The sequence below is a fragment of the Phlebotomus argentipes genome, unplaced genomic scaffold, assembly GCF_947086385.1.
Source record: "Phlebotomus argentipes unplaced genomic scaffold, Phlebotomus argentipes genome assembly contig_15, whole genome shotgun sequence".
In the NCBI taxonomy this organism is placed as follows: Eukaryota; Metazoa; Arthropoda; class Insecta; order Diptera; family Psychodidae; genus Phlebotomus; species Phlebotomus argentipes.
In genome coordinates, this window is record NW_026776181.1 from 8,691,976 (window position 1) to 8,718,124 (window position 26,149).

At 39.4% G+C, this 26,149-nt stretch overlaps 1 protein-coding gene across 5 annotated transcripts; it reads right to left on the reverse strand.

The window, feature by feature from the left end:
- Positions 1–7,988: 7,988 nt before the first annotated feature.
- LOC132261558 (potassium voltage-gated channel protein Shaw-like) lies at positions 7,989–21,657 on the reverse strand. Of its 5 annotated transcripts, none has more exons than XM_059760419.1 (9): positions 21,395–21,657; positions 13,393–13,514; positions 12,667–12,816; positions 11,222–11,534; positions 10,765–11,115; positions 10,284–10,580; positions 9,723–9,932; positions 9,139–9,319; positions 7,989–9,066 (listed from the first exon to the last, which is right to left on the reverse strand). In XM_059760419.1, exons 2-9 carry the CDS (start codon positions 13,434–13,436, stop codon positions 8,957–8,959), a joined length of 1,656 nt encoding a protein of 551 aa, XP_059616402.1. In that variant the 5' UTR covers positions 13,437–13,514; positions 21,395–21,657; the 3' UTR covers positions 7,989–8,956. The 5 variants fall into 5 exon arrangements, with proteins under 5 accessions (XP_059616402.1, XP_059616405.1, XP_059616404.1 ...); XM_059760422.1 differs by having other exon boundaries at positions 7,989–9,063; positions 9,154–9,319; positions 11,207–11,534; XM_059760421.1 differs by having other exon boundaries at positions 9,154–9,319; positions 11,207–11,534.
- Between the last annotated feature and the right edge of the window lie 4,492 nt (positions 21,658–26,149).

Sequence of the window (26,149 nt, forward strand, 5' to 3'; positions counted from 1 at the left end):
TGGTGGGCACTATCTTCACTCGAAATTCCAACTGATCCGCGCACACAATGTGGCAAAACTTACCAGCAAAACAAAAACTTTACAAAAGCCTTATCTCAAAGCTCCAATTTCCTGAAATGAGTTCTTCCACGCGGTAAATATATTCATTGCAATTTCTCTTGGTTCAAAGAGTTGCAACAAGGTTACAAGTTGCACAACAAAGAGTTATTTTTCACGAGAAATGTTGCTTATAATCCTGAAGAGGAAGGATTATGGGAATGCTTTTGACGCAGAACTGAATAAGCCGACCCCATTCATTGCATAGTCGTCGAATGAAACACACACTGTGGTTCTATAAAATTGATGCATTGTGAAAATGCAATTTATCGCCATATTTTTATTATTTATCATCTTCATTCATAGAAATTCAATCATATGCTTTTGATTTATTTTATCACCGGAATGGTCAAATTTCTATAGGTGAATATGATAAACACTGTACAACGTTTGTTATTTGTGTGTTGATGTTGATTATTTATGTATGTGAAAATGGAAAATGTCTGTTTGCGAGGGGGCGTTGAATCTGCCGAAGAAAAAATATATATATTGCATTTTCAGGCATATTTAAAATTTCATTTATCACACACACAAAAAAAATGAATTCTAAGAAATTTGAACAGATTTTCTCTTCAATTTGGCATCTGAAAGACAGCAAAACAATAAAGCATATCAGCAAGAATCATACCAACGAGAGACATTTAAATGCCGCTCAGATTTGATGGTGAAGATAAGTTGGGAGATCTCGATGAAAAGCACCCCCACATAATCTTCTCTGAGATAATATCCCCCCTCAGTCCTCAGTCACGTGAATATTTTATTATTTTAATGAAGTCTTAATAAGACATCAACAAACAGAAGAACCATTCCGTTTCACTTTCCACCCACCCACAGAGTCTGCGAAAAAGTCAGATTGTGTGCTATGAAACATTGTGTAAATTGTACTGTGAATGACAGAACAGGAGCGAAATTCCTATGAGATATAAATTAAATCATGCTCGAAGGCACTCAAAAGTTATCCTGGAGACCTGAGCAAAAAATGAGTTGAGCAAGTCCCAAAAAAGACATAAGTCCATCTCCGGTCTTACCGCCGTAATTACCCAGGGATAATTCCCATGAAAAAAACCCTACTTGAAGGGATTTTTTTACTGGCACGGACCCAACTCACCCAGCCAGCATTTCATTCTTGCAAATTTAATTGAACTTGCGGGGGATTTTCTTTAGCAAATTCCATTACCGAAATTATTCACAGTCGTATATTCGAGCTCAATTTTGCAAGGGGCCACTGACTGAGGGCAATTTTGCGAAAATGTGCAAAGAACATGATTTGATGAGTAATTAATTAGGCCTTGAATTATCATTAATATTTATGTGATATTTTCATACCCCAGAGAACGTAAGGAATGCCTCTTTGTGGCTCTTTGTCTCGCTTGCTGGCATTTAAAGGTTGTGCTGTCTTTAAGATGTTACTGAACTTTTAGTAGAATTTTGTCACTGAAGGCATTTAATATCATCGCATTACCTTCGCTTCGCCCCCCAATTTTATGCATATGAACTCAACGTGATTTGCACAAACGTGAATCTCAACGTCGATAATTGAATTTGCATTGTTCAAATATTATTCACCTGAGCAAATACCTAAAGGTTATTTTCCCTAACGACAGCTCGTGATGTGGAAGCTCGCACTGTGATGCCCATGCACTTACAGCAATGAAAACAGTGGATATTGATTTCTGCAGACAAAATTACACCTCACGGATGATTTTCTAAAAGCTGGAGAGAAAAATAATGTTCCACTCTCGATAAATTATGAAACAAGCTGTGTGGGAAATTGAGTTTGTGAGATCAAAGGCAATATCTTGTGGCATGCCGTCTTTGCACAATTTCCCACTCAAGCTTACTTCAACTTTTACAGCATCTCAAAGTTTAATTTTCTTATCAAATCTGCTTTATGCGAGTTCAAACTGGCACTAAATGTTACAACAAAATCAAATAAATCCAATTATTTCACTCCAAAATTGTGAGCTGGAATTATCATCAGTAGAAGCACTAATTCAATTTAGTATTCAATGTCACAAATCCTGCAGAGATCTATCGTTTTTCTGTGAACACTTGATGTATCCCATTAGATTGTGATATAGAATTTCCATTCCTATTTCAATTAATGGACATAGGTGTGCTCGTTCAGCCGAAAGCTCCGGAGATGAAATGAAAACACCTCCATTTCGAAGGGTATAGCAATTTTCATGAGTAAGGAAAGGTATATGTCGCTCAATTTCACTGTAGCAGGGATTAGGCAAAGTTTATGTCATGTGTTTTGTGATTATTATTTGGAAGATCTCACCGCGGACAGAGTCGGTTGAGGGAAATTTCATAAGCGGACCGCTCAGAGTACATTCATTAAGTGTCTCAATAGCCTGCAGCTTTATCATCTCGACACAGGAAGACCTGTGCTTTGATGCCCACGATATTATCCGTTTTATTAACAACCGTAACTTTTAGCATCAAGACTCTAAATAGTGTGGGAAAGGGTGGGGAAAACAGTGAGTTTGGCAATATCAACTTGAATTTCCGCTATACTTAGACTTGAATTAGCACATGAGCTTAGTTGGTGTGTCAGTGATATTATCTCTGCACTTCCCATCAAGGATCATCACTGGACACCGTCGAGTTGGGTGAAGCTCTGCGCTAAATGTATCCAACTGAGCCTATGATAAGGGTTGCCTATGGACGTGTTTACTGGACTTACACTTCCCTTTGTTCCATAATCACATACTCAGACGCGCGGTGGCAACCAACACCCGGAATGCAGGACGCAACAGGGAGGGTGAGTAATGAGATGACTGTAACCCCCGCCGTCAGATAATTTTGTTTCCGTGTCTCCCAGCATAAATATAATATCACACTCTGGCGCCACTTTATGTTTCGGCACATGGCAACCGGCAGGCATGAGGAGTCAAGGAGCTTCATTCGGGAGACGAGAGTCGATGATATCAAGGGGCATTTTGTCTCATGTACGCATGAGATTAATTTCTGGATAATTCACCTGCAAAATATACATTTTCATGAGACTTTCCGCCCCAAAGAGGAGTGAACACGCTCAACTACTCTGGAATCAACACAGTGTAAGTAATCCTATAATCATGTACAGGAGGATTTCCTCTTTGAGAATTATGACAGTGCGGAGATGTGTTTTAATCTCGGGTACAAACTCTAAACACGCCATCCGACACGCTCATGCCTTCGCTTTAAGAGCTGTGTAATTGCACTCTGGTGAATAATCGCCACGGTTAAACCATAAACTCGTGATAAGGTAAGAAGGTACATGCAACAGGCCTGATGTCCTAGCAAATAACCATCATCGGAACCGAAAGCAAACACTTTTAAGCCATCTTTGTGCGGCGAAAGGCAAAGAATATGACCTTTGCCACTCAATTCATAAATATTCATACCCCCAAAGTTGGCATGTTTATCTTCCTCTCGCCGCACTTGCCAGCAAAAACAGAAATGTCTTGGCTTTTTAATTAAGTCCCTTATTGATGGCTTCCACGTGAAGGAGACAAAAAAGAATTTCCGCTCAGTGAAATCGAGGGTCCTCGAAAATTGCGGTCGTTGAAAATTATGCCAAACACTCCGTGACATGTTATTAAAATTTTCCTGGAAATTTGTGTACGAGATATAAAATGGATTTTCGCCAGAAGTTGTTTCTGCTGCTCGATAGGGAAAAAAAACACACACACATAATTTTATAAGGCCAGGGGTGGTTTTCTTGGCAGCGCCAGAGTAATTTCGGGTCAGAGTTCTGAGAATTTTCCATGCACATTCAATCCGAATATGAGGCAATTTCCCAAGCACGTGACATAGCCTGTTGAATATCATTGGGAATGGAGAATTCACGAGAGTGAAAATCATAATAAAAATTATTATCATACATCCCAGAAGCAAAGTGGTGTTGTGCAAAAATGCTCCTCATCACATTGAGTGGCTTCTGGCGTTTTCTCAGATTCTCATTATGAGGTTTAAAATTTTCATCACTTTCTACACAAGGAAGTGAAATTGCGGGTGGGTAAGAGAAGCGACGAGAAACGAAATGGAAAATTCAAATGGGTAGCTTTCAATTATCGCCTCAATTTATTTTTCTTAACTATTTTCTTTTTTTCAATCTCCAACCAGAAACGGTAGCCTAATTCAAATGGAAATACATGGGGATTTTCTTATGAAACGCCACTAAGCTTGGGCAGCAATTTCATATCGTATTATTTTTCTCAATTTGGAATCATTTAGCGTGAAAACGCCTTTTTCTTCCCTTCATCTTTTCTTGTCTTGTGAGCAAAAATGACGACTTTTCCGCCTCCGAATTTGTCCATATCAATCTTTCTCGGAAGTGGCCTCGCACCACAAGAGTCCTCATTCTTCTTCCGTCTCGTAAGAATATCACAGATGGTGGATTGTTGGAAGGGAAGGAGTTTCCAACCTTCAGAGGAGACAGGAAGATGATTTCTTATTCATTTGCGAGGTTCGTAAAAAAGTCACGTTTTTCAATAAAATAGATCAGTGTATAAGTGAAATGAAGCTCCAACTTTAGTCTACTTAAAAATAGGGAGTCTAATATAGATGGAATATTGAATGGGAGGCAACGTGCAAAAAACAAAAGGATCACAGCGATGCCTTTGGGGATGCGTCGCGAATTATTAAATATACATGAATGACTGTAACGCTCCTGCTCCCCGGGTGAAAAACAAACTCCCCAAAGCGGGTTCGACTCCCCATGAAATCCCATTTGTAACTCAAGAGCCCTCTTGAGTGTTTTCTCATTTACCATGGGTTTTCATGGCAGGTGTCTTTACATTTTCATCCTTGGCAAAGTTGGCAAAATCAACAAACTCTCCCACTCTTGCAGCATTATATTTTTCAATACCCCTTTATTGAGAATTGTGTGTGAGCCTGTTTGTGGCACAATTGCTGTATGTGATGAGACAAAAATGCCAGAACAACTCGTGCAACATCAACGCAAAACTCTCCCAATACGCAAATGTTGCAAAATTGCTTTCTAATACACATACAAATTAATTTATAGCTCTGGTAACGAATGAAATTCAATCTCAAACCCCAAAAACAGCACTCCCAAACATGGTGCCCTGCAAAGTTTATTTTCACCCGCCATACCATATTATGTGTTTAGATTTGGGATGTAATGTAAAGTGGCAAAACGAGTCAGGGTAATTGAGTTTAAAATTGGGCGTATTAAATTAATGGGGAAAAATGCAAATCAAATGTTTATTCAGACACGAGTTGGATTTGAGCAAACAACCGCCATTTCAAGATTTTTGCCAACAAAGTGCAAGTATTTCGCCGGCAAAACTTATGGGATAAATTTGTCATTCAGTTTGCGTGTCCCCAAATAAGGGTCTGGCAAGGCATTTCCCATTTAGGAGGCTAATTTCGGCAATAAGTGTCACAAGGAGACTTTTAATGGCGGTGACCGATTTGAAAGTCAATTGGAAGGCAATCGATATCCATAAAGACATCTGCGAAATGGCCAAATTGTTTCCAGGGACATTTGAAAAGCAAATGTCGATTCATGCGAGGTCAATGGTTGAGTTGCAAATTTGTAAATTTATGGTAAATGTTTGATTGATTGGATTTGATGTAATTCAATCCACCCACGCAGCCATGGTGTCCTATTACAGTTCAAAACTTATCAATTGGATGGGTCATTTGGTCGGTGGTGAAATCCAATGTTCTTTAGATAGGGTTACGCTAATGACTCGTATATCAAACAGACATTTGATATATGTATGCATATATGAAAGAGGAATATCCACGACCATCATGTCTTTTTATATCTGCGTGACTGCTCGTAAAAAGCCAAATTTGAAATTTAAAAGAACGTAAAACGTGCAGGAAACACTCTCAAATTGTGGCACTTTTCTCTTTCTTCACTAAATTAGCACTCATTGGCGGTAAATATCGATACGTTTGAGTGAACTTCACACCCTCTGGTCTAATCGGTATCTTGAGACACCCTAAACATAACCTTAAGCGACAGGGATCAATCAAGTGGAAACACCACAATGTGGCTGATCGGCGCCAAAGGGGGAGTGAAGAGAATACATTGTGCCATCTACATATCATACAGTGGTGTCAAAAATAATATGAATGATTGGAAAATACATAAAAATCCACCCATAGACCGTCACAAAGACTTCGGAGTTACTCTTCACAAGAAAGAAGATACACAATGCGCAAATCACTTCAATTCTAAAAAATATTTCACCAAAAACTCTGAAAATATGCATTTATGAACGTACAAATTTACATCGAGTGACTATATTCCTCCCATTAGGTTTATGTATCTACTGTATAGTTGATGTTATCGTTTATATACTCATGCAAACATGGGATATATCTATATAAAAATTGTGAAATTTAGGTTTCTTCTATCTGTGATATTATCATGAGAAACACTGTAACAACCAAAAATGTGCGGCTTATATACATATAATCAAGGGGGATGAAAATCGCGATAGAATAAAATCAGAGTGAAGAGGGTTTTTTGGGGAAAAATGAATATGATATAGCTTGAGAGCAACAATTTTTCCAATATTCTATCGCGCGATGAATTCGAAGAACGCCTTCCCAGAGGATATATGTGAAGATTGGAGACAAAAGGGAATTGGGAGAATTATTGAAAAATTCTCTTTACGTTATGTATGTGTAGCAGATCAAAAGACACCGTGTGGATTATATTTTCATCCAAAATTGAATATTTTACTTAAATTACTTGTATGCTAATGTGATACATGACATGAAAGCCACCTGTTCAACGTGTAGAGGAGCAGTGTGATTAATTATTTTGCAAGAAATAGCATTAGATTCTGAGCTTTAGACTTGTCCTTCAAAACAAACCCTCAAGGCAAATGAGAAACATATAAACCTTCCCAAGCGGGAAATGAAAAACATTTTTCTGCATAACGACATGGATTTGTGAAAATGGAGAGAATTATTAGGACTGCAGAGCAATTTTTCCCATCATGCAAGACACCAAACAGTGAAAATGTTCGTCATAAATAATTCAGGGAACCCTGCTGATCCAATTCTCAGAAGCGATGCTTCCATTCTTTAGCGCCAAGCTTCCGTAGAACAATTTGCTATTCCTACCAAGTCGTGAAGGAGATTAACAAGCAATGCATATGAATTTCTACTTGTAGTTCATCATTTTTTCTCTGTACTTTAATCAAGAAATGTCTGGAGAGAGATCAAATTTATTTGTCTGCCTCTCGTGTTGTTTATCAGGCCAATAAATGTTGTTGTTTCTCACCGCCCAAAAAAGAGCCACACACTTATTTTCTTTGTCCAACAAACAACACAAACAACTTCACGGTATGAATTTATAAAATAGACACACGGCTATTACTCACATAAAGTGTTATACAGATCGTATGGTTGGTACTTGAGCAACTTTTACGGTTGGAATGGTTGCGGAATCAATAAAAATACACTGAGATGATTGATTTAAGGTTGGCTCGAATGTTTTTCTCACTTGCCGGTTGATTTAGCAACACTCTGGCTCGTATTCGCGCCACAAAATGAAGTTGCCACGATGCACGGGGGGAGGTAATCAAATAAAGGCCACCCTTCCTCAATAAAACCTTATTTTCAACTTATTTTCCGACGACTCCGCTGCCTCGGGGCCATCCATTTTTTTTCCTATAATCACCAAACGGATGAAAAAGTTTCCCGAACAGCCGCACTTCTGTCCGGATTTGATCCCAAACTCTGCTCGGGTCAGAATAGTGAGAAGCACAAAACTTTTGCCACCCCCAATTTCAGTAGATTTGAATGTGTGTTTTCTCTAGCGACGAGAGAAAATACCTAATAAGGATTTATAAGATAACGGGAATGATAAAAGGACGAAACGACCAAGAATGGCAAAAAAGAAGCACTTTTCCTATACATTATTTCTTACTATATTTTCTCTCTCTTTCTCTTGAGGAGGTTTAATCTCTTTTTGTTTTCTAGATGAATCACAGTTTGGACAAGTATTCATGTAATTTTACACATACATAATATTATATTAAATTACAAATTGAGGGTGAATAACAAAATAGAAGGGCCAATACTTTGTGGAAGAGATTCTTTTTACAATTTCACTACGTTATTATAAGACTTTCGCATTCTTTTTTTTTTCCTTACAATAAGAAATATGTATATTCAATAAAAGTTTGTCATCAACACTCTCGAGCTTGCGGTGGACAATATTTCACAAACTTTGGTCTCAATGGTCTCAATATGAGTTGAAATATCACTGAAATGTGGAAAAGTTGAGAGGATGAAAGATAAATCAACGTATTTGCATAAAGGCTATGCGATTGAAATGGAAGCTTTCAGACACACTTCAAGCGCTCTGAATGCTCTGTATCAATTGGGATTCGTCAAGCTCAATAGGTTCAAAAGATGCTCTCAATGGCGAGAAATTCACAAATATTGACCAAACTCCAGCTAAAGAGTTAGAAAGCAGTCGAAAACGACGCGACAGAGAAGTTAATTATGCAAATGAATTTTCTTCATATAATCAGCTTCGACTGTATAGTAAGTTTAACAATTCATTTGCTAAATATACATTAAATTGTCTTCAACCACAACTTTAAAAGGTGCGACGTAACGTTGAGAGTGTTGCAGACAAGCTCTGTACAATTGGGATTGAAAGAATATTTATTCACTCACCTATCTAGAAATTGTGTAACTTTTCACCTTATTTAAATATAGAAATTTTTCTCAATCAATGGAAGTTCTACAATTCAAGAGAGATAATTTATTATCACAAAAGTATACGAGCTTGGTAAAGTCGATAAAGGGTTCAGCGTCTATTTGGCTGGATTACTTCGGGTCATTCACGGCTATGCATTCCATCTTAACTTTAGAAATAATCAAGGCGGTATTTTGTGTCACGATGGTTGTCAGTCTCCTGGGCGGAGTCATCCTTTGTCACCTGGCGTGATTTGTTATCGACAGAGGGTGAAATTACTGCTGTTTTGGAGTAGAAAAAGAAAGACACCCAATTTAGAATAACCATAGAACTGACAAGGGAGCCTCTCCTACCAATTTTTGCCGTACCAAAGGCATCTTTGAAATTGTTTAGGTGGGCATTCGGCGGGTGCTGACTATTCTTCAGGCTGCTGTTGACATTGTGTCGTATTGTTGAGACCTCGGTGTCCCTCTTTCGCCTCGGCTGTTCCACAGGAATGACACGCTGACGTTGCCTCGGCAATTTGGATCGTGCCTGAAGTGCATAATATTGTGGCACTTTAGAAATTAAACTCAATCGGATATTAGACCACACATCCCATCAATAAGAGGACCATTCTCGACACCGCCAAACACCATCGTTTGGTGTATTTCGTAATTTCAACGGAGTGGAAAATCTATTTGATTCAATTAAGCCCAATTGCCCAGAGGGTAGAAATTCCGAGAATTACGACCCTCAAAGCTTCTCCACAGCGTGGAAGACCACATTCACATGCATTTTTAAGAAAATCCAACTTTACTTATTCAGCAATCATCCACTTGCGGACGAGCAGACGGTATGAAGAAATGACCGTATTCAATTACAAGAATATGAAATATACTCCGACGTATGACCTCTGATTCGTTTCATTTGCATGGGGCGGTAGTGCGAACAGTACCTGAGTGTGTGAGTAGAACATGGAAAAATTGCTGACGATGACCGGAACGGGAAGAGCAATCGTCAAGACACCGGCCAATGCACAAAGAGCGCCTACAAACATCCCCACGTACGTCTTGGGGACAATATCGCCGTATCCCACTGTCGTCATGGTCACTATGGCCCACCACAGACCGAGAGGAATGCTTTTGAATTGATTATCCGGATTATCCTGGAAGAGACACGGGATTAGACAACAATTTTAAAGCAATAACAGTCGAATCAGAGTTGAATAGCATTACAGGTTAATATAGATTCGAGATTCACCAATGTAGCTTAAAGTGATTACAGAGTTTTTATACTTCCTTGAGTAGTAAGAGATGGCTAAGACACGATTAAATTAAATAAGTTCTTTTAGAATAAAGTAACAATGCAATTGAAATTAAAACACATAGAAAAGGGAACAAATGGTGTCGCTTATTGGTAGTATCTACAATCAAATGTCCAACTAATAAATTGAATTCCTATTTTTTTGTAAAATCTATAATTCTCCATGAATTCAATTCAGATAAGAAATACGCACTTGCAACTTTTCAGCATAATAGACGAGACTGGCGAAGACCACGATGCCGAGAACGAGGAAGAAGACGAGGAGGGTGAGCTCCTTGGCGGACGCCTTGAAGGTGTGAATGAGGATGCGGAGGCCGGGCGAGTGGCGCGTTAGCTTGAACAGTCTCAGAATCCGGATGATGGAGAAGGCCTCCAGCAGGCCCGGTTGTTCGCCCATCTGCTGCGCCACGTCCGTGTAGAAGCTCAAAGTGGCGGCCAGATCGATGATATTCACTGGGGATTTGACGAATTGGAAGAGATTGGGCGCAACCTGCAATCAACAACATCATTAGTCCTGTCGTCGGCTCAAATGCATTCATAGCTAATCTAATGGTCGAAGACCCACGGACGTGAATGAGACAGTGAAATGACAATTGTATTGAATTCCTAATGGCTGCAATGGCAATTTCCACTGGGCTTCGGACCCGTATTAATTGATTTCCTGTGTTGCTTACCACAAAACGCACCGCCAGCTCAATGATGAACCACAGATTGCACATGAGCTCCACATAGAAGAATGCCAAATGAGGCTGGCCGTAAGTGTCCTGCCAACCGTCCTTCACCATGCTGGGCCTCTTCCATCGGCCGGAGTAATTCGTTGTTGCGAAGGTGGTCTGAGATGGTCTCATTGTCGATGCAGTCGTTGTCTCCTCTTGATATGCCACTGTTGTGTTGGTCAATTCACTACTGCTGTTGGCCACAATGAAGTCCACAGGAAGTAGCTCCACTCTAAAGCCCGGATGTGTTTTCAAGCAGAACACAATGACGGATGTACAGATGAAAAACACCGAAATGCACGCCACAACCTTGGGATGAGATGCAGGAATCATGGAAAGAGATAAAATGTTGTGAATTAATGAATGTGATTGCAGGGAATTCATGAAACATTCAATGCACATTGCTAGCCTTTACTTTGGCGCCCATCGAGCTCGACGGCTCGTCAAACATTGCCCAAATTTTGGGCTTCAGCTTCTGCCAGCAGTTGAGCTCGCCTCGAGCCAGGGCCTCCTCGAAACCGAACAGTCTGGCTATTTGCTCTTCAGACGGCTTTTCGTTGTCTAAGTCCAGCTTATCGATAATCGCCAGAGTAGTCTGCGTGTCGCGGTGGATGCTGTACGTGGACCAGCAGCACGGCTCCACCTGATTGGAGTCGAGGCCCCAGAACTCCAGCTCCTCCTCGAAAAGTGGTCCGCACACATCAGTCGGGTAATGAAGCTTTCCAGTTCTGCAGTGAAATTACAAAGCAATGTTCACATGAGAGCACAGCGGCATAAATAGTTATTAACTGCAACTATTGCTAGAATATTAATATAAACACGAAATGCTACAATGATAATGTGAATATTAAGCTATACATATATTGAACATTTTCCACACAAGCACACATCATCACGAGCAGATTTAGTGCACTGAAAGATGCAAATGACAATGCAAAGCTTTCAAAGAACTACACCAATGAAATTACGCTAAAATTCTATTCGTGTTTTCCTTCCCACTGAAGCTTTCAATAGTGAATTCTCGCGGATTTATTTACCCCGAAACGAACACGAAATGCATCTGTTGCCAGCTATCGATTTCCTCTTATTTCTCCACGATTTATCGCGAATACTTGGAGAGTTTTATCAATTGCCAGAGTAAATTAGACACACTGTGGAATGACAAATTTCAGGTGGGAAAATAGCTTTTTATCACCTCTGACCTTTTGTCACTGATTTTTTTTTTCGAAATGGCAAAAAGAGAGGCTCCAAATATTTTCATTGCTCTCTCCCCAAATCGACAGGGTGGAAAATCAACGAATTTCATTAAATCATTTTCAATAAAGGGCGGGTAAAACCCATATAATTTATGGAGGAGAGTTTTCACCCAAGTTAGTCTCGTTCTTTGATTTCACGCGACTCTCTCTCTGAGAGGGAATATTGTTGGGTGGAAAGTTTTCGTAAAACTTGTTGTGTAATAAATTTGACTAATAGAGAGCATTTTAATTAATTCCGCCTGAAACATTCTGATTGAATTTATTCGAGACATTAAATACACAAAGCAGCTGCTCACTTGGAAAGGATTTCTTTTTCTAACTTGACGACCTCTTTATTAAATTAAATTCAAATCTGGCGAGCTTTTCATCGCCAAAAGTGATGGAAGCAACATCTGCATACTCAAGACACTTGCGTTCTCCACTGCTCTCCATCCTTTTCATACAGCGGTCACTGTTTTCAGCCACTCCCTTGCAATTTATTTCGGATTAGTGAGTCTTTTGAGCTGTAATTTTGCATGCACATATTCATGGCGCTCGAGGAAAAAGTGCTACGATAGAAAGGCACATCAAAAAAAGGGGTTTTAAACTAAAACTCTACACTGACCTGTAGTAATTGAGAATCTGTGCAAAAACTCCCGGATGCCGGTCGAAAAAGTACTCGTTGAGGACGGGATCATAATTTGCGAGAGCTTCTGTCAATCTGGAGAGTCTCGTTGCTGGGATTTTCTTCAGTGTGGCTTTGTACGTTTCGTATCTGAGGGGATGGAGTGTTGAAAGGCCAGAGCAAAGTGGTGAGAAAAGTGGCAACTTTTGCAATGGAGGTGGGAAAAAAAGCTCAAACTTGTATATGTGTGTTGGAATGAAAGGAAAAACGGCCTACAAAATGATTCATTTAGAGTAAATGCTCCACTGTGATTTTCATCCTCACACTCAGGATGGGCATTATTTCACATCATCACGTCCATTCTGGGGTATGAGGACGACGGTTCTCAATGATGAAGCACTTTTTTCTCTCTGGCAAAATATTCTTTTTTTTTGCGCCCCAAAAAGCAGAGCTGAAAACTTGAAAGCGCCAAACAAAGAAATTCTTCCGGTGAATGTGAATAAATATTTTGTCGTTTTTGCACCATCTTTTCACGGCAATGCCTCAGCTCCATTTCACCAACCTCCCGCTGGCCGCCTCTTCCTGACCACACACATACACACAGAAACAGAAGGCACGAGGGGAAAACGCCGGGGAAAATTGCCCAAATTCCCATATACCGTGCTTTTGGTGAATTTCCTCTCGAATTATGTTTGGGGAGAGTCTGATATGATGGGAAAAAATTACCTGATACCACCCACATTGAGAATTATGCGATTTTCACCATCCATGTCTTTCCAGGCGCCTCTCTTGTCATGCAATCATCTCACATGTGAGTGGCGCCGTCAGTCGATCCACCAGAAAGAATTCTACGGGGAAGAAAAATGAACATTTTCAGTGATAATGAGACAGTGCGGATACATGATATCCCCCTCAAACATGATCCATCTCAGGCTGGATAAGAAGAAATAGCGAATTTTCTTGTCTCGAGCTTGTTCCTTTGAGAATTTCTTAGCACTTGCACAGAATATTCTCACATTTTCAGCAAAAGTTACCATACTGAAAAATTCTCTTTCTCTCACATATGCATGTTTCATTCATGCAGAGAAAATACGCAAGAGAATTTGGCATTGTCTATCATATGACCTAATTACATATCTCTAACTTGTATATAAGCTTGTATATGAATATAAATTCATATATAAATATTCACCAAATGAAAATGTGTGGAAAAAATTGATTGTGAATAAATTTTTCTACTTTAGAGCTCATTTATCTCCTTATAAGGGTCTATAAACAACCATTCACAACTCTCAGAATCTAATTTTTAATTAATAAGAAACTCAATGTTTTACCGATTAATTATGTCTTGCTGCCCTTTTGATAATATTAAGCTTCCCTCCGTCTTATTCACAACCAACATGTTAATCTATCAGAGAGGAGCAAAAAGTAAGACGATTATTTCTAGGTAACTCGTCTCTTTTCGCTAATGTCAATTGAAATGATTATGCTGATAAATTTCTCAGCATTAATTAAATATTGTATGTCTCTCTCTCTTCTCAGCCCCGCACTGAATAAATGAGCTTTCGGGGCGACGCGCAGAGCCTATCTGCAAATGCTTTTTCCTCTTTTCTGAGAAACTCCTTTTCCGCACCTCTGCCATCATTACCATGGATGGAAAGTATTTAATATCAAGCGAATGCGACAGTGTGTGCTCTTAAACGTGGAGAATATGCTAAGAGACAATCTCTTCAGCAGAATTTTATCTCGGATTTCATCTATACCTTGGCAGCTTCGAGGGATTTAACTGAGAACCAGAGAGTCACTGTATTAAAATAGGAGAAGAATGAAATTCACTCAGTATCTCAAAATTATCTAAATGGGCCTTTGTTCTATGCGAGTTGTCTGATATTTTTGCATTAAATTTTCGCCCGATTCAGCATAATTTACGAGTGGCAATTTCCTGATAAAGCCGCAAACTACCATTTTATGCACATTGCCGAGTGATACATAGTAATTTGGACAAATAATATAATTTGTTATAAATTTCACTTAATTCACAAATCATCTCAGGAAACTCATTAAGAACTTTTCCCGGGAAAAGTAATTTCAGCCACAAAAGTATCTCAACTGCTTTGCCAAACTGTGAAATTGGAAAAACTTTTCTATGCACCAGAATAACTAAATAAGTAGGAATTGTTTGCAAGAATGTCAATGGAAAAAGTATTCCAATTAGCCACACTCATTTCTCAAGCAGGTGTAAAGTGTTGAAAATCCACTGACAAACACAGAGTTTTCTCTTGCTTTTGGGACTGACGTGAAATTTATTTCAACTGAAAATTCTCTTTGTGCAGCGAATAAAATGAAATTAAAAAGAAAGATGAATAATAAATGAAAGACTTGATTTATTTATCTATTTCATTTTATGCACTTTAGATTTTGCATTCCATTTCAATCGCCAATCAGGAACGGTGTGAACAAGTGGCAATCGATAAGTCTATTAAAAAGTCTAATGGTTTAAAAGCACTCAATCAATAGAGCCATCCTCCATCCACACAGGCACTATGTGGAATTTGTTAAAGTGCAAGAGTGGGTGAATAAAAAGTTTCGAAAATTGGTGAGTGGCTCGTAAAATTTCTCATTTCCTGTCAATATTTTTACAACCGTCTTTTTCCCAAAGTGATTTTCCTAAGGATAAATTTCATGAGATAACAACGTGAAATATTACGACTGTTTTTCTCAACACATGAACATGGTTAGCTAAAGTATGATGACGCTTTTAATGATGGGAATTTTATTTATCGCCAAAGTATTGTGATATCTCGTGAAAGACACACATTTATTTGCCTTCCGCACGATTACACCCGCCGAGGACTTTCCAATTCACTACGTGCAATGAATGCGACGATAGTGAGTTTTAATGGCAAATTCTTGTATGATTTTTGCGTTAAATAAAAATATAAGATTGTCATGAAATCAATAAGGCGCCAAGAGATATAAATTATTCGGGAATGACTTTTCTGATTTTCAGCAGCGATAGTAAAATATTTTGTGATGCACAAGTGGCTGTAAAAATAATGAAGTGCTCATATAGAAATTGGCTACTGGATCATAAAATTGTTTACAGCGTATTTTCATTAAATCACGAGATGAGATACAACAGTTGTATTTCCGGGAACAAGGGCAGGAAGTTCTTAAATAATAAGGCATTTTGCAAGCATGATACGCAATTTTCAGATTTTCTTTTCTAGCTACCCAGTTTTATGTCGTTACTTAATTCTCCACCCGTCAATCTCGACTTATTTAAATTATTTGTTGATTTTCATTAATTTCTTATGAGGTTTTCATTATCGCCAAAAAGAATCATTATGGTTTGCGAAAGATTTGAAAGATTTTGAGTTTTGACAAAAGCTCTCAGCTCTCAATGAACAAGAAGTCCTTAAATTTTAGGGATAATAAGCTGTGTCACCCAAGTATGACTTCGAAAATTGAATACCTTTTAATTTTGCAAAATCCTTTATGGCGATTCTCATATTCGATAACGCCCTCGGCAATTCTGTTTAGGAAATCCTTTGTTGACATTCTCTCACGTCCGATGCCCCTCGATTCGATGGAGTGTTTCACGCACAATGTGGCAAACGCCCACCCCAAGGCGACATCATCGTCTACTCCCGAAAGCCTCGTCTCTCGCCTCGGGCTCCTCGCTCTGCTCCCAGGAGGCGGCTTGGGAGTGCTCTACAAATAGCCGATCAGTGATAGTATCGCATATAAATGGGGCGCACGGAAAGAGAGAAAATCATTGAATTACAGCACAACATGGGGTCGTATAGAGGCATTAGAAGAAAATAATCTTTCCGGACAAATCACACTGAAGAGCGTGGTACTGGCGAGCGGGACGGTACAGAATGTGGGACAGAATGAAAATAGTTTCTCTCCTCATCGTCAGTCGTTGGGGCTTTTGTTTCACCCTGAGAGAGAGCCCCGAACTAAAAGTCTCATTTACCGAATTGTCAATTTCAGGACTGAAGTGGCTCATTGCCCGAGATCCAAATCGCTTGTAATGAGTCTCATTGTTTGCTGTCCAGTTCTCTTCCTTTCATTCTCTTCATCTGCGGAAGACTCATGGGTAAACAGTCAATTCACAGAAGAATCTTCATAAATTAGTCAGCCACATTCCGACGCCTAATGGGGTTTGTCAATTTTTTTCCACCCACAGCAAAAAGTCCTTTATGACTCGAGAGGCGACTAATGAAAAGAAATTTTACCAAACATCTTGGGGTTAATAAATCTCGCCAGAGTGTCTATTTTTACACTTGGGAAATTCTTCATGCTGAAACCGGCTCATCCCCAAGAGTGCCAGTGGAAGGATTTCCTCTCCTCTGTAATTATCTCACCCTGGGCGGAGACGACTTTGATAGTAATTGATAGGTAAATCAGGGTCAGAGCCTTGTACTTAAGACCAATACTTGTTATCCTTTTGATACTTTAAGCCCATTAATCCGCAACACCCTCACAATATCCTCCACAAAATTAATCCCCAGCAACTGAGGTGAATTGCCTACAATTTTGCCATGACTAATGAATTTGTATTGTTTCCTCCTGAGAACGTCAAGGGGAGAAAAAGCTGAGACGAAACAATTTTGGGACGATCTCACAGGATTTCATATTTTAACATGGCCTTGTTATTAGTATGTGACGAGGCATGTTTTATGAGAATGTTCCCTGTTTTCATGACTAAAAAGTCAAGTCACTTGAGAATGAGTGAATCCCGTTGCGCAGCGAAAAACCAATATTATGAAATTAAAAAAACCCTCCAAATTAATTCTAAATGCTTTTATAATGGGAAAGAGATGTTCTATTTTTAAAGCCAGAAAGCCAAATTCCCAGAATAGCAATAAACTTGTATAGCATTTGATTGAAAAGGACATCTAAAATAGTGAATTTCCTATTATTGGGCACAATCTCATATTCTCTTTTTTAGATTGATGCTATTTTGAATCCATCACTGATATGTAACCAACAGTATCATTGAAAACGATTACGAATAAAATTTGCAAGAGTTTTAGCGAATTTTCCTTGTGTCAGCTAAGCTAGAAAACTTTCAACATTACAGAAACCTGAAGAGTGTACTTCGGGATTTCTCGTTTTCCCAAACTCCACGGAAAATATAACTTTTACAGTGTATTCTACAAAAAAATCAACTATCCGCTTCGATTGTATATATGAATCATTGCCATAAAAATTGAAGCGTGAAGACAAAAAAATCTGTCTCAGACTTCTGCTTAAGAGTGACTGAAGAATTTAGGAAAAATAGTGATTGAAAATGGGTGACTCGACTTTTTGGAAAAAAATCTTCCTTCACGTCATTTGGTTTGACAGAGTGAAGTGAGACTGCTGATGCCAAAAGTCTAGCCAAAAGGATTTCGTCGGATTATATTAAGAAATTCATCTTCTTTTCTGGTCCAAATATAAGTCAGCAGAAAACATGACCGCAAAAAGAATTTAATGCTGCAATCTCCTTGTATATCTTCATCTTCTACGTTTAGGGACAATTCGGAAAGGCAACCTCAATTTCCACAACTGTATCGTTTCTATAGTTTACAATTCATCGAGCAACTCGCATATCTTCTGGCAGAGCAGAGCTGAATGAGTTATTTTTAATATTGCCCAGCAACGTCCCCTCTCTGTCGTGCGGATGTTAATCAAATATCTTTTGTACATATTTTGTGGTATGTGCGAAGTATATATTGTATTGACAATGCGGAGAACCATGCAAATCACCCGCAATCTGGCCAAATTGTGATGAAGCCTTATTATTATTATATTGCGGAGAGATGCGCGAAGCTCGGACTTAATTGATTTATAAACGTCCGCCCGCGTGTGACGCTGGGGCCCGGCACTGTCGCAGCAGAGACGTTTTGTGCTGGGGAACTCTTGTCTCAGAGCATCGCGAGTGACTGAGGAAATTGAGGGAGCCCGAGTGGGAGTTGGGCGGCTGTAGAGTTGTGTAATCCAACTTGGAGACGTGCAGCTTGTTATAATTAAATTTCCTGTGATGTTTAAAATGAAAATTACTCATTCGACATCATTAAAACGTCGATGGAATTCTATTCTCAATAACATTGTAATTTATCCGCAATAACTGATATATAGTTGAATTTGCCCCGTGTTATTTCCTCATTGTTATTCGCTGGGACTGCCATCGCTTCTTTTTCCCACAAAACCACCCTCTTGGAAGAATGTCAGGCTGGCGGAAGTGTTGGAGCAATTGTGGGTACATCAGACACTTTCGCGCCATCTCTTCTAGCAAGAGAGGAGAATATAAATAATACATGGAGGAAATTTACTTCCCCATTCCAAAACTTTCTCTCTCATGCTTCGGAAAGGAATTGATTTTTCATTCCTCTCATCTTTTCATACTCTCCTCTCACTCCTTTTCACATTTGGCTTTTGTGCAGCCAACTTCCCTTCGGCTTCATCCCGTAGCATTGGTAGAGTCCCGAGAATTTTTCCACCACTTCGTTCTCATACTTTGTCGGCTTCCGCCGCACACTTTCCGCAAAATGCTGCCAACTTATAAATCTCTCAAAATATTTATTTATTTAACCATTACTAGCGTTGCCATCGCAAAAATGTACCACCGAGAATTGTGTGTGAGATTTACAGTTGCAATAATTGAAAACATAATTCAGGGAAGCGCCTTTAACAGTTGCTGCAATTTTCAATTTCACTTCGCAAATTATATGCGCATTTTCCGCCAAGATAATAAGCCATCAGTCAGATTTTGAAAAATGTAGTACCAAAAACAGACATTTCCGAGTTAAAATTTATTATTCGTATAGGAATTGCAAGCATAATGCAAATGTGAATCAACCAATAACCGGAAACAAGTACAGAACTGTATCGATTAACGTTCAGGAAGGCTGTGTACCTATATAAAGACCTTTTATACATATTCCTAACTTTCTTACAGTTGTGTAAAATTTAAAGGAGGACAAATCGTAGCAGAGAAAGTTCAAATACACAATTGAATTTATTGCTTATTCTGTATACTGTTTCCCTTGGGAAAATATCTCATGCAAGAGCACACATTTTTGTTGGAAGGAAGTTTGCTTACCCAGCAAAATCACAATAGTCTCAAACTACCCCAACGTCTAATCTAATATTAATAAAAAGTTCACATGCTCTAATATAATCTCTGTGATTCCACACATCACAGATGCGCTTCAAACACAAATTGATTTATATTTTCACCAACGGTGTCTTCAAAAGAGGATGTAATTACTCAAACTTACATCTCCGTCAGACATTTCTCACTCTACATCACGTCAAATCCTGAGCCAGAATGTCAAATCAAAGAAGCTATCAACATCTGGATGGACTCTTGAGTTGGGAAAGCAGATATGCATATGGGAAAAATTACGGTGTGAAAGAAGCTTATGAATTTTTCACGAGGAGAGATTTGTCCTGACAGAAGTACATGGTAACCATGTGTTGCCGCCCTCATTTGCCGTAAATGGTTTGATAGTCGCCGTGGAAGAGCTTTCGCCGCGAAGAAAGGGTGGGAAAGTGTGGTGAGCACTTACCGGAGATTACATAATTACACAAGGAAAATTACTCGTGTATTCATCTATTTGCACTGCACTGTGGCAGCACACAAATATTTCCACAATTTAATCTCGCAACCCTCAAGAAGAGCAGCTCGCTTCCATGCAAATGATTGAACTTGAAATTTTTATGCCCCATATAGTGCTTAATATAGTGTCGTATTTTTGTCCCTCGCTCGCTCTATTTAAAGCATTCTCACAGGAATATTCGCAATACGACTATAGTGTTATTGATCAATTCCAAATTTAAAGTTCTAATGTTCTTTATCATATATTTTCAGTTATAAAAGGGACTTTCTATTGTGGATCAGACAGAACTTCACTAAAAGATTCATTCCTTTTCCGTTTCTATAACGAGAATTCAATTTATACTCGTAATGCTTGTCCTTTTGTGTCATTCTTTCAGTGAATTAGCAATATATTCTGGGCTTGAGATAAAAGAATCAATGAAATCAATGGACTTATCAAAGAAACAATCGGGATTAAAAAGCAATTCACTCTGTTCTCCCCTTTTAAAGTCAAACAATCGGAACAGAGAAAGGGTTGTAGTAACACAATTCTTAATCTATCGCCTTTTATGGTTGTGTGACTTCTCCGGACCACGTTTTTCTGGGAATATTAATGTCAAATATTACCATCATCAGAATCTATGTACAGTAAATTGAGCGTTGGCATTACATTATGTAATCACCGCCTCATTTCAACCGTAAACTTTTGGTGCACACTGTAGATGACAGGGAAAAGGAGAGCCCTTGGGCATTTCCCGAAATGAGTTTTTCGCATACAAATTCAATAAGCATGTTCACAACTGGAATTTCATCTTTAATCGAGTCCAGCGTGTTCTTTGATCAACATTGTATTTTTTTATTTAGTCTCTCGGCGGTAATCTCCATGTTTTCTCGGAGGCAAAATTAAAAATTCATCCAACATAGTTTCCCTGGCTGGAAAAGAGTGCCACAATTCCATTCGGATGGTGGAGAAGAGAGAGGGTATTATTATTTCCTTCTGCACAGTTTCACTCAATTTTTCTCCATTCTACTCCATTATTTAGCAGATCCCTCCAAGCTCATATTGCAATTCTGCTCTTTTTGCGTCCCTCTCAGCCCATCTTATTCTTGTATTCAATTACTTTTTTCACTTACCACACACACTCACTCAAATTATGCTGAGTCTTTCCGGAGCACACACAGAAATTCCTCAACCAAGAGAGCAATAGTTTTTTTATCCCTTTGTCCTGTGATGCACTTGAGCTCCGCGCTAACTGGCGAAAGCTCACGGAGCGGAAGTGGAAGCAAACGACTGACGATGACGATATCAATTGATTCAGTACCGCGAGGGACGCACAGCGGTTGAGCTTAAAGCTCGACCTTTTTCACCCCACTAGAGCGCACGCAAACCGAAAATGTGGTCCAGACGCACCGAAGTCTCCTGAATCTCTGATTCTCCCACATCATCTGACACGGAATCTTGGGACATCGGCTCTCTCGCCGACTCCCGCGCTCTCCCACTCTCTCTCGCTCGCACAGAGTCTCTCCCAAAATGTTGGATGGAAATTTTTGCGCAAGTACGGGATCTCAGTGCGAAAATGAAGACAGTTTTAATGTAAATTCACCATCTAGCACATGAATATGGAGCATTTTGGCCAGTGAATGCTCCTGATCGCCCTCGATGTGTCACTGATAGGAAAGTCAACAGTGTCCCTCGACCCGCCCCAAACTCACCCCAACTCTTCAGCCGTGCTAAAAATTAACGTGAGGGAGCAATTGTGATCCAGGCAGGGTGTGTGTGCCCTCCGTGTCATCCCCGAACGAAGCATGGAAAAGCTCTCAACGCAGAATTAATGTATGCCAGCAAGATGGTTTAGATTATTAAACTTTGTCGCATCTTTCATCGCCCCTCGAGCCACTGCGCGATGTTTCTTTTCTCACAATTGAGCACACACTCCAGTTCATTCATTTGCTCCCAGAGGAGCAAACAAATCACTTCTTCTAATGGGGCTTTTGTACTTCAGCCTGGCCCAGAGTCAAGAAACGGTAATAAAAACAAGACTTCTCTCCCCTTAATTGATGGCATGGCCTTTCATGGTCCTCCCATGGCGCGGGAAACAAAGAAAGCCCACCTCATGAGACTTTATTGCATTTGAATGGGAGCGTATGAGAGAATGAGCTTCCTCAAACGACATAGAGTCCGGAAAAAGCCTTTCACAATCAAAACCTTCGAATTATATTGCTAAACTTTTCACTAAAACGCAAATCTTCGCAGTATCTTTGGGAAAACTGTATCTAATTTTCCAGATAACATGACAAAGGATGAAAATAGAAATTGTGAAAAAATGTTCTTATTTTCAACAAATTTCTAAACTCAATTTCGAATGTGGTCTAAAAAACATATCCTTAAGGATGAAAATGTAATTTCCTCGAGCAGCCACAGCAGCTCTTTCATGCTTGTGGTCCCACGATGAGAATATTGAAGTGAATTTCTTCGTCAAAGTGTTGCATAGTTGATGACATTTCCCCAACAAGTGTGGAATATAGTTTTTCCTCTCGTTCAAGGGACTCAACTTCCCACAACGACATGCCCTTTTTGCTTCATAATTTTCCTTGTGGGATGGCTTTTTATTATCCTCTCAGCTCAATTCATACATGGAAAAACGCACATGTAGCAGCACACATAGTCCTCCATGGACGCTTTTTTATTGGAGGGTCATCCCCATAAATCCCATTATGTCGTTGTTGACGACATCTACCTGGGTATCTCGACATTCCCGCGCCTGGAACGTCCTCGTGCCCGAGAAGTCCACCCCTCGAAAACACAGCTCTTTGGCACGAGCAATAAAAAAGATGAACTGCTGAGAGAAGATGATGGTGAAGTATGGCTTATCACAATTTATGGTTATGTGAAAATTGTTTCAATTTCAATTTGCCCAACCGAACTATCTTTCATGCCACTCTGCTTCCTCCTCATTTATGCATTCTCTCCCTTTGTTGCTCTGCCGACCATCCAATAGCCTTTAAAGCATTTTCACCGCTTGATTCGCAATTATTCGTTGAACGTTTCTTTGGCACGATCTACAAGCAGCTTAGCTATTCACTACACCGAAGAACATTTTCGCGTCTACTGAAATCCGGAAAATCTCAAGAATTCACCTTAAAAGTATGCAGAATTCGCTGCATCACTTGACTTGACGTACTGAAAAAATTATGCGCACATTGTTGGCGTCAGAGACACTTTCCAGGTCATTTCAAGAACGTCCCTGGAAATTGCAATCAATGTGGGGAGAAGCAACTTCATGGATATTTGAAATACAAGAAATAATTGCCAGTGATTAATAAATCCCTTTGGCTCACCATTTCTTTGGCCGCCTTTTTAAATCGCCTTGAGACACACTTTTAGGCTCAGAAGAGTTTGCGACATCATAGAAAAATGGCGCAAAGTGAGAGTGCGAAAGTGAGCTTGACGGAAATTTACGCAAGACTTCTTCATACGTTGGATCAATGTGTGATCAAATACGATCTGCAAATACCTGTGCAAGACAACTCGTGGCACTTCAGCATTCTCCAAATTATTACTTATATCATTCTGGTTGTCTATCCTTTCATGGTTGCTCATACTGTATTGTTAAACTCGGACGACTTCATTCTTTTGATATACTGCCTCACAACGTCAGGAGTTATTATAGGGGTTATGGGCAGACTTTATACGATTCAGTTCAAGTGGAGAAAGTCCCGTGACATGACAACAGAAATCAACAAAGTGCTCCAGAGAATGGAAGCCAGTTATCACGTCCGGAATATATCCGAGAAGTTTCTTCTGCTGTCCGAAAGAATTTTCGTATTTGTTAAGACGACTTTCTATTTCTGTTCATGTATTTTGTTGACCTATTCTTTATCTGTTTTCTTAATGACCGGGCAAAAAATACTACCCTACGAATTCTACATTCCTGGGGTTGATCACACAACCACACTTGGATACTTTGAAACATACGGATATCAAGTTATCGTGACAAAAGTATGCATGGATATCATTGTCTACACATCCGGACACTTCTTCAGCCACATGGTTATCGGATGTGGTCAGATGCAAGTCCTTGAGCAGTACATTAAGGATCTGGATTATCTGATCTTGGAAGGAGACTGGGAAAATCGACAACTAAAGCTGGATGAAGAGACCAGACAGTTCAGGAAGAATGTCCGTGAAATTATCGGCAAGCTTGTGATTGAGCATCAGAGTCACATTAAGACAATGCAACATTTCAATGACTTCTACAGTACTCATGGATTCATTGTCACTATGTGCGAAGTGGTAATTTGCGTCTGTGTTATATTTTGCATGATGTCCTCATTTTGGATTCAAGGAATTGGTCTCATTTTTTGCTGTTGTGGTGAGATCTTTGCAATCACTTACATGGGAAACATTTTTACTACTTTTTGTGAGAACTTTGAGAACGCTATTTACAACTGCAAGTGGTAAATTTACTTACAACAAGAGCAAAAGGTGAAAAACACACTCAAGTGTTTATTATCCAGGTATTGCCTACCAACGGACCTTCAAAAGGACATTATTATAATCCTGAGAGTTGCCCAAAATCCCATCATGCCGACAATTGGAAACTATCTACCTTTGCAACTCAGGACATTCTATCTGGTGAGTCTAAATCTCTCGAATTATACTTTTCACTCTGCTTTTTCTTCCATCTTTCAGTGCATGAAGCAAGTCTACAGCATTTCAATGTTCCTCTTCAATTTTGTCTACTAAATATGATGTTGCTGGAAATTGGACACGACATTCTAATTAATTGGGTGAAAGTGCAGAAAAATGTTACGCTTTCCGTAATGAATACTAGTGAAAATTTTTAGTAGCGTGTTTAGCAAGCCCACAAAACTGAGATGTAACTTGTCTCGTGTAGTCTTATGTTATTCCCTATTTAAATGGTAACAGTTTAATAAATAGATACATTTCCTCATTGAATTTATTAAGCTCATTAATATGTGCATTTAGTAAACTTTTTAATGGGTTTCCACATCATTTCCACTTTAATATATTTTAAAGTCTACCAATTGAGCGAGTTAGTGTATTTCATTATGCTAAAACTTTCTCGAAATTTCCTTACCATTCGCACTGTGCGCATTAGCCAGTGAGAACAGTTTCCTGGACTGAAGCCAATGAAGCTCACTTCCCTGGATGTGTCTCTGTATTTATTGGAGTGAAATTGTAACAACTTTAATTATCCTCTTGACAACATTAGGGCTCATCTCGGCGAGGCCGCATGGAAAAGTTTCTTGATTATCTTGCATCATCAAATGACATCTTTTGGAAGCGAGGACAGTGTCTTTCGGAGAGATAAAGGGAGATGTGCAGAAAATTCAATTTGTATGCGAAACAATTCACCAATTTGTGGGGAAATTAGATAAAATCAATGAACCCACAGTTTTTTTTCGGGCTCTGTCAATCCCCCAAGTTCGAGCAGGGAGTAAACTTTTCCGGCACGTCCAGGTAGGGAGAAGGCCTCAAGTTGCCAAAATGTACAAGACGTTCCAGACGACTAAAGTCTGTGGAGTGCAGATTGTAGCAAGTGATTGAATCAACTTTGGTGGTGTCCCCACCCTCGGGCTGTTGATGGCCCGAGAGAGAGAGGAAAAGCTCACTGCCTGCCTTTGTCCATATAACTTGGCTCATTAAAATCAATTAGCTTCTCTGGGGAGAGATGAGAATCTTTCGGTGTGGCACAGTGAGGATTTTTTGGGCTTGCGCCTCTCGAAAATGGCCCCTTGTATACTTTTTCCTCTTCATTAAATTTTCACAGCAAATGAGAGAAATGCTGATGGGTGGAAATTTTCCCCAAGATGAACATTCCTCCACTCGTGACACCTTACGATAATCACCAATTTACACAAGTC

What these genes read in the sequence shown, in the direction of transcription:
- LOC132261558 (XM_059760417.1), bottom strand. Translation starts at nt 13,436, where the DNA reads ATGGATGGTGAAAATCGCATAATTCTCAATGTGGGTGGTATCAG. An exon ending in CTCAATGTGGGTGGTATCAG is followed by an intron (nt 12,817 to 13,392) that starts GTAATTTTTTCC and finishes CCATCCCCTCAG; the next exon opens with ATACGAAACGTACAAAGCCA. An exon ending in CAGATTCTCAATTACTACAG is followed by an intron (nt 11,535 to 12,666) that starts GTCAGTGTAGAG and finishes ATTTCACTGCAG; the next exon opens with AACTGGAAAGCTTCATTACC.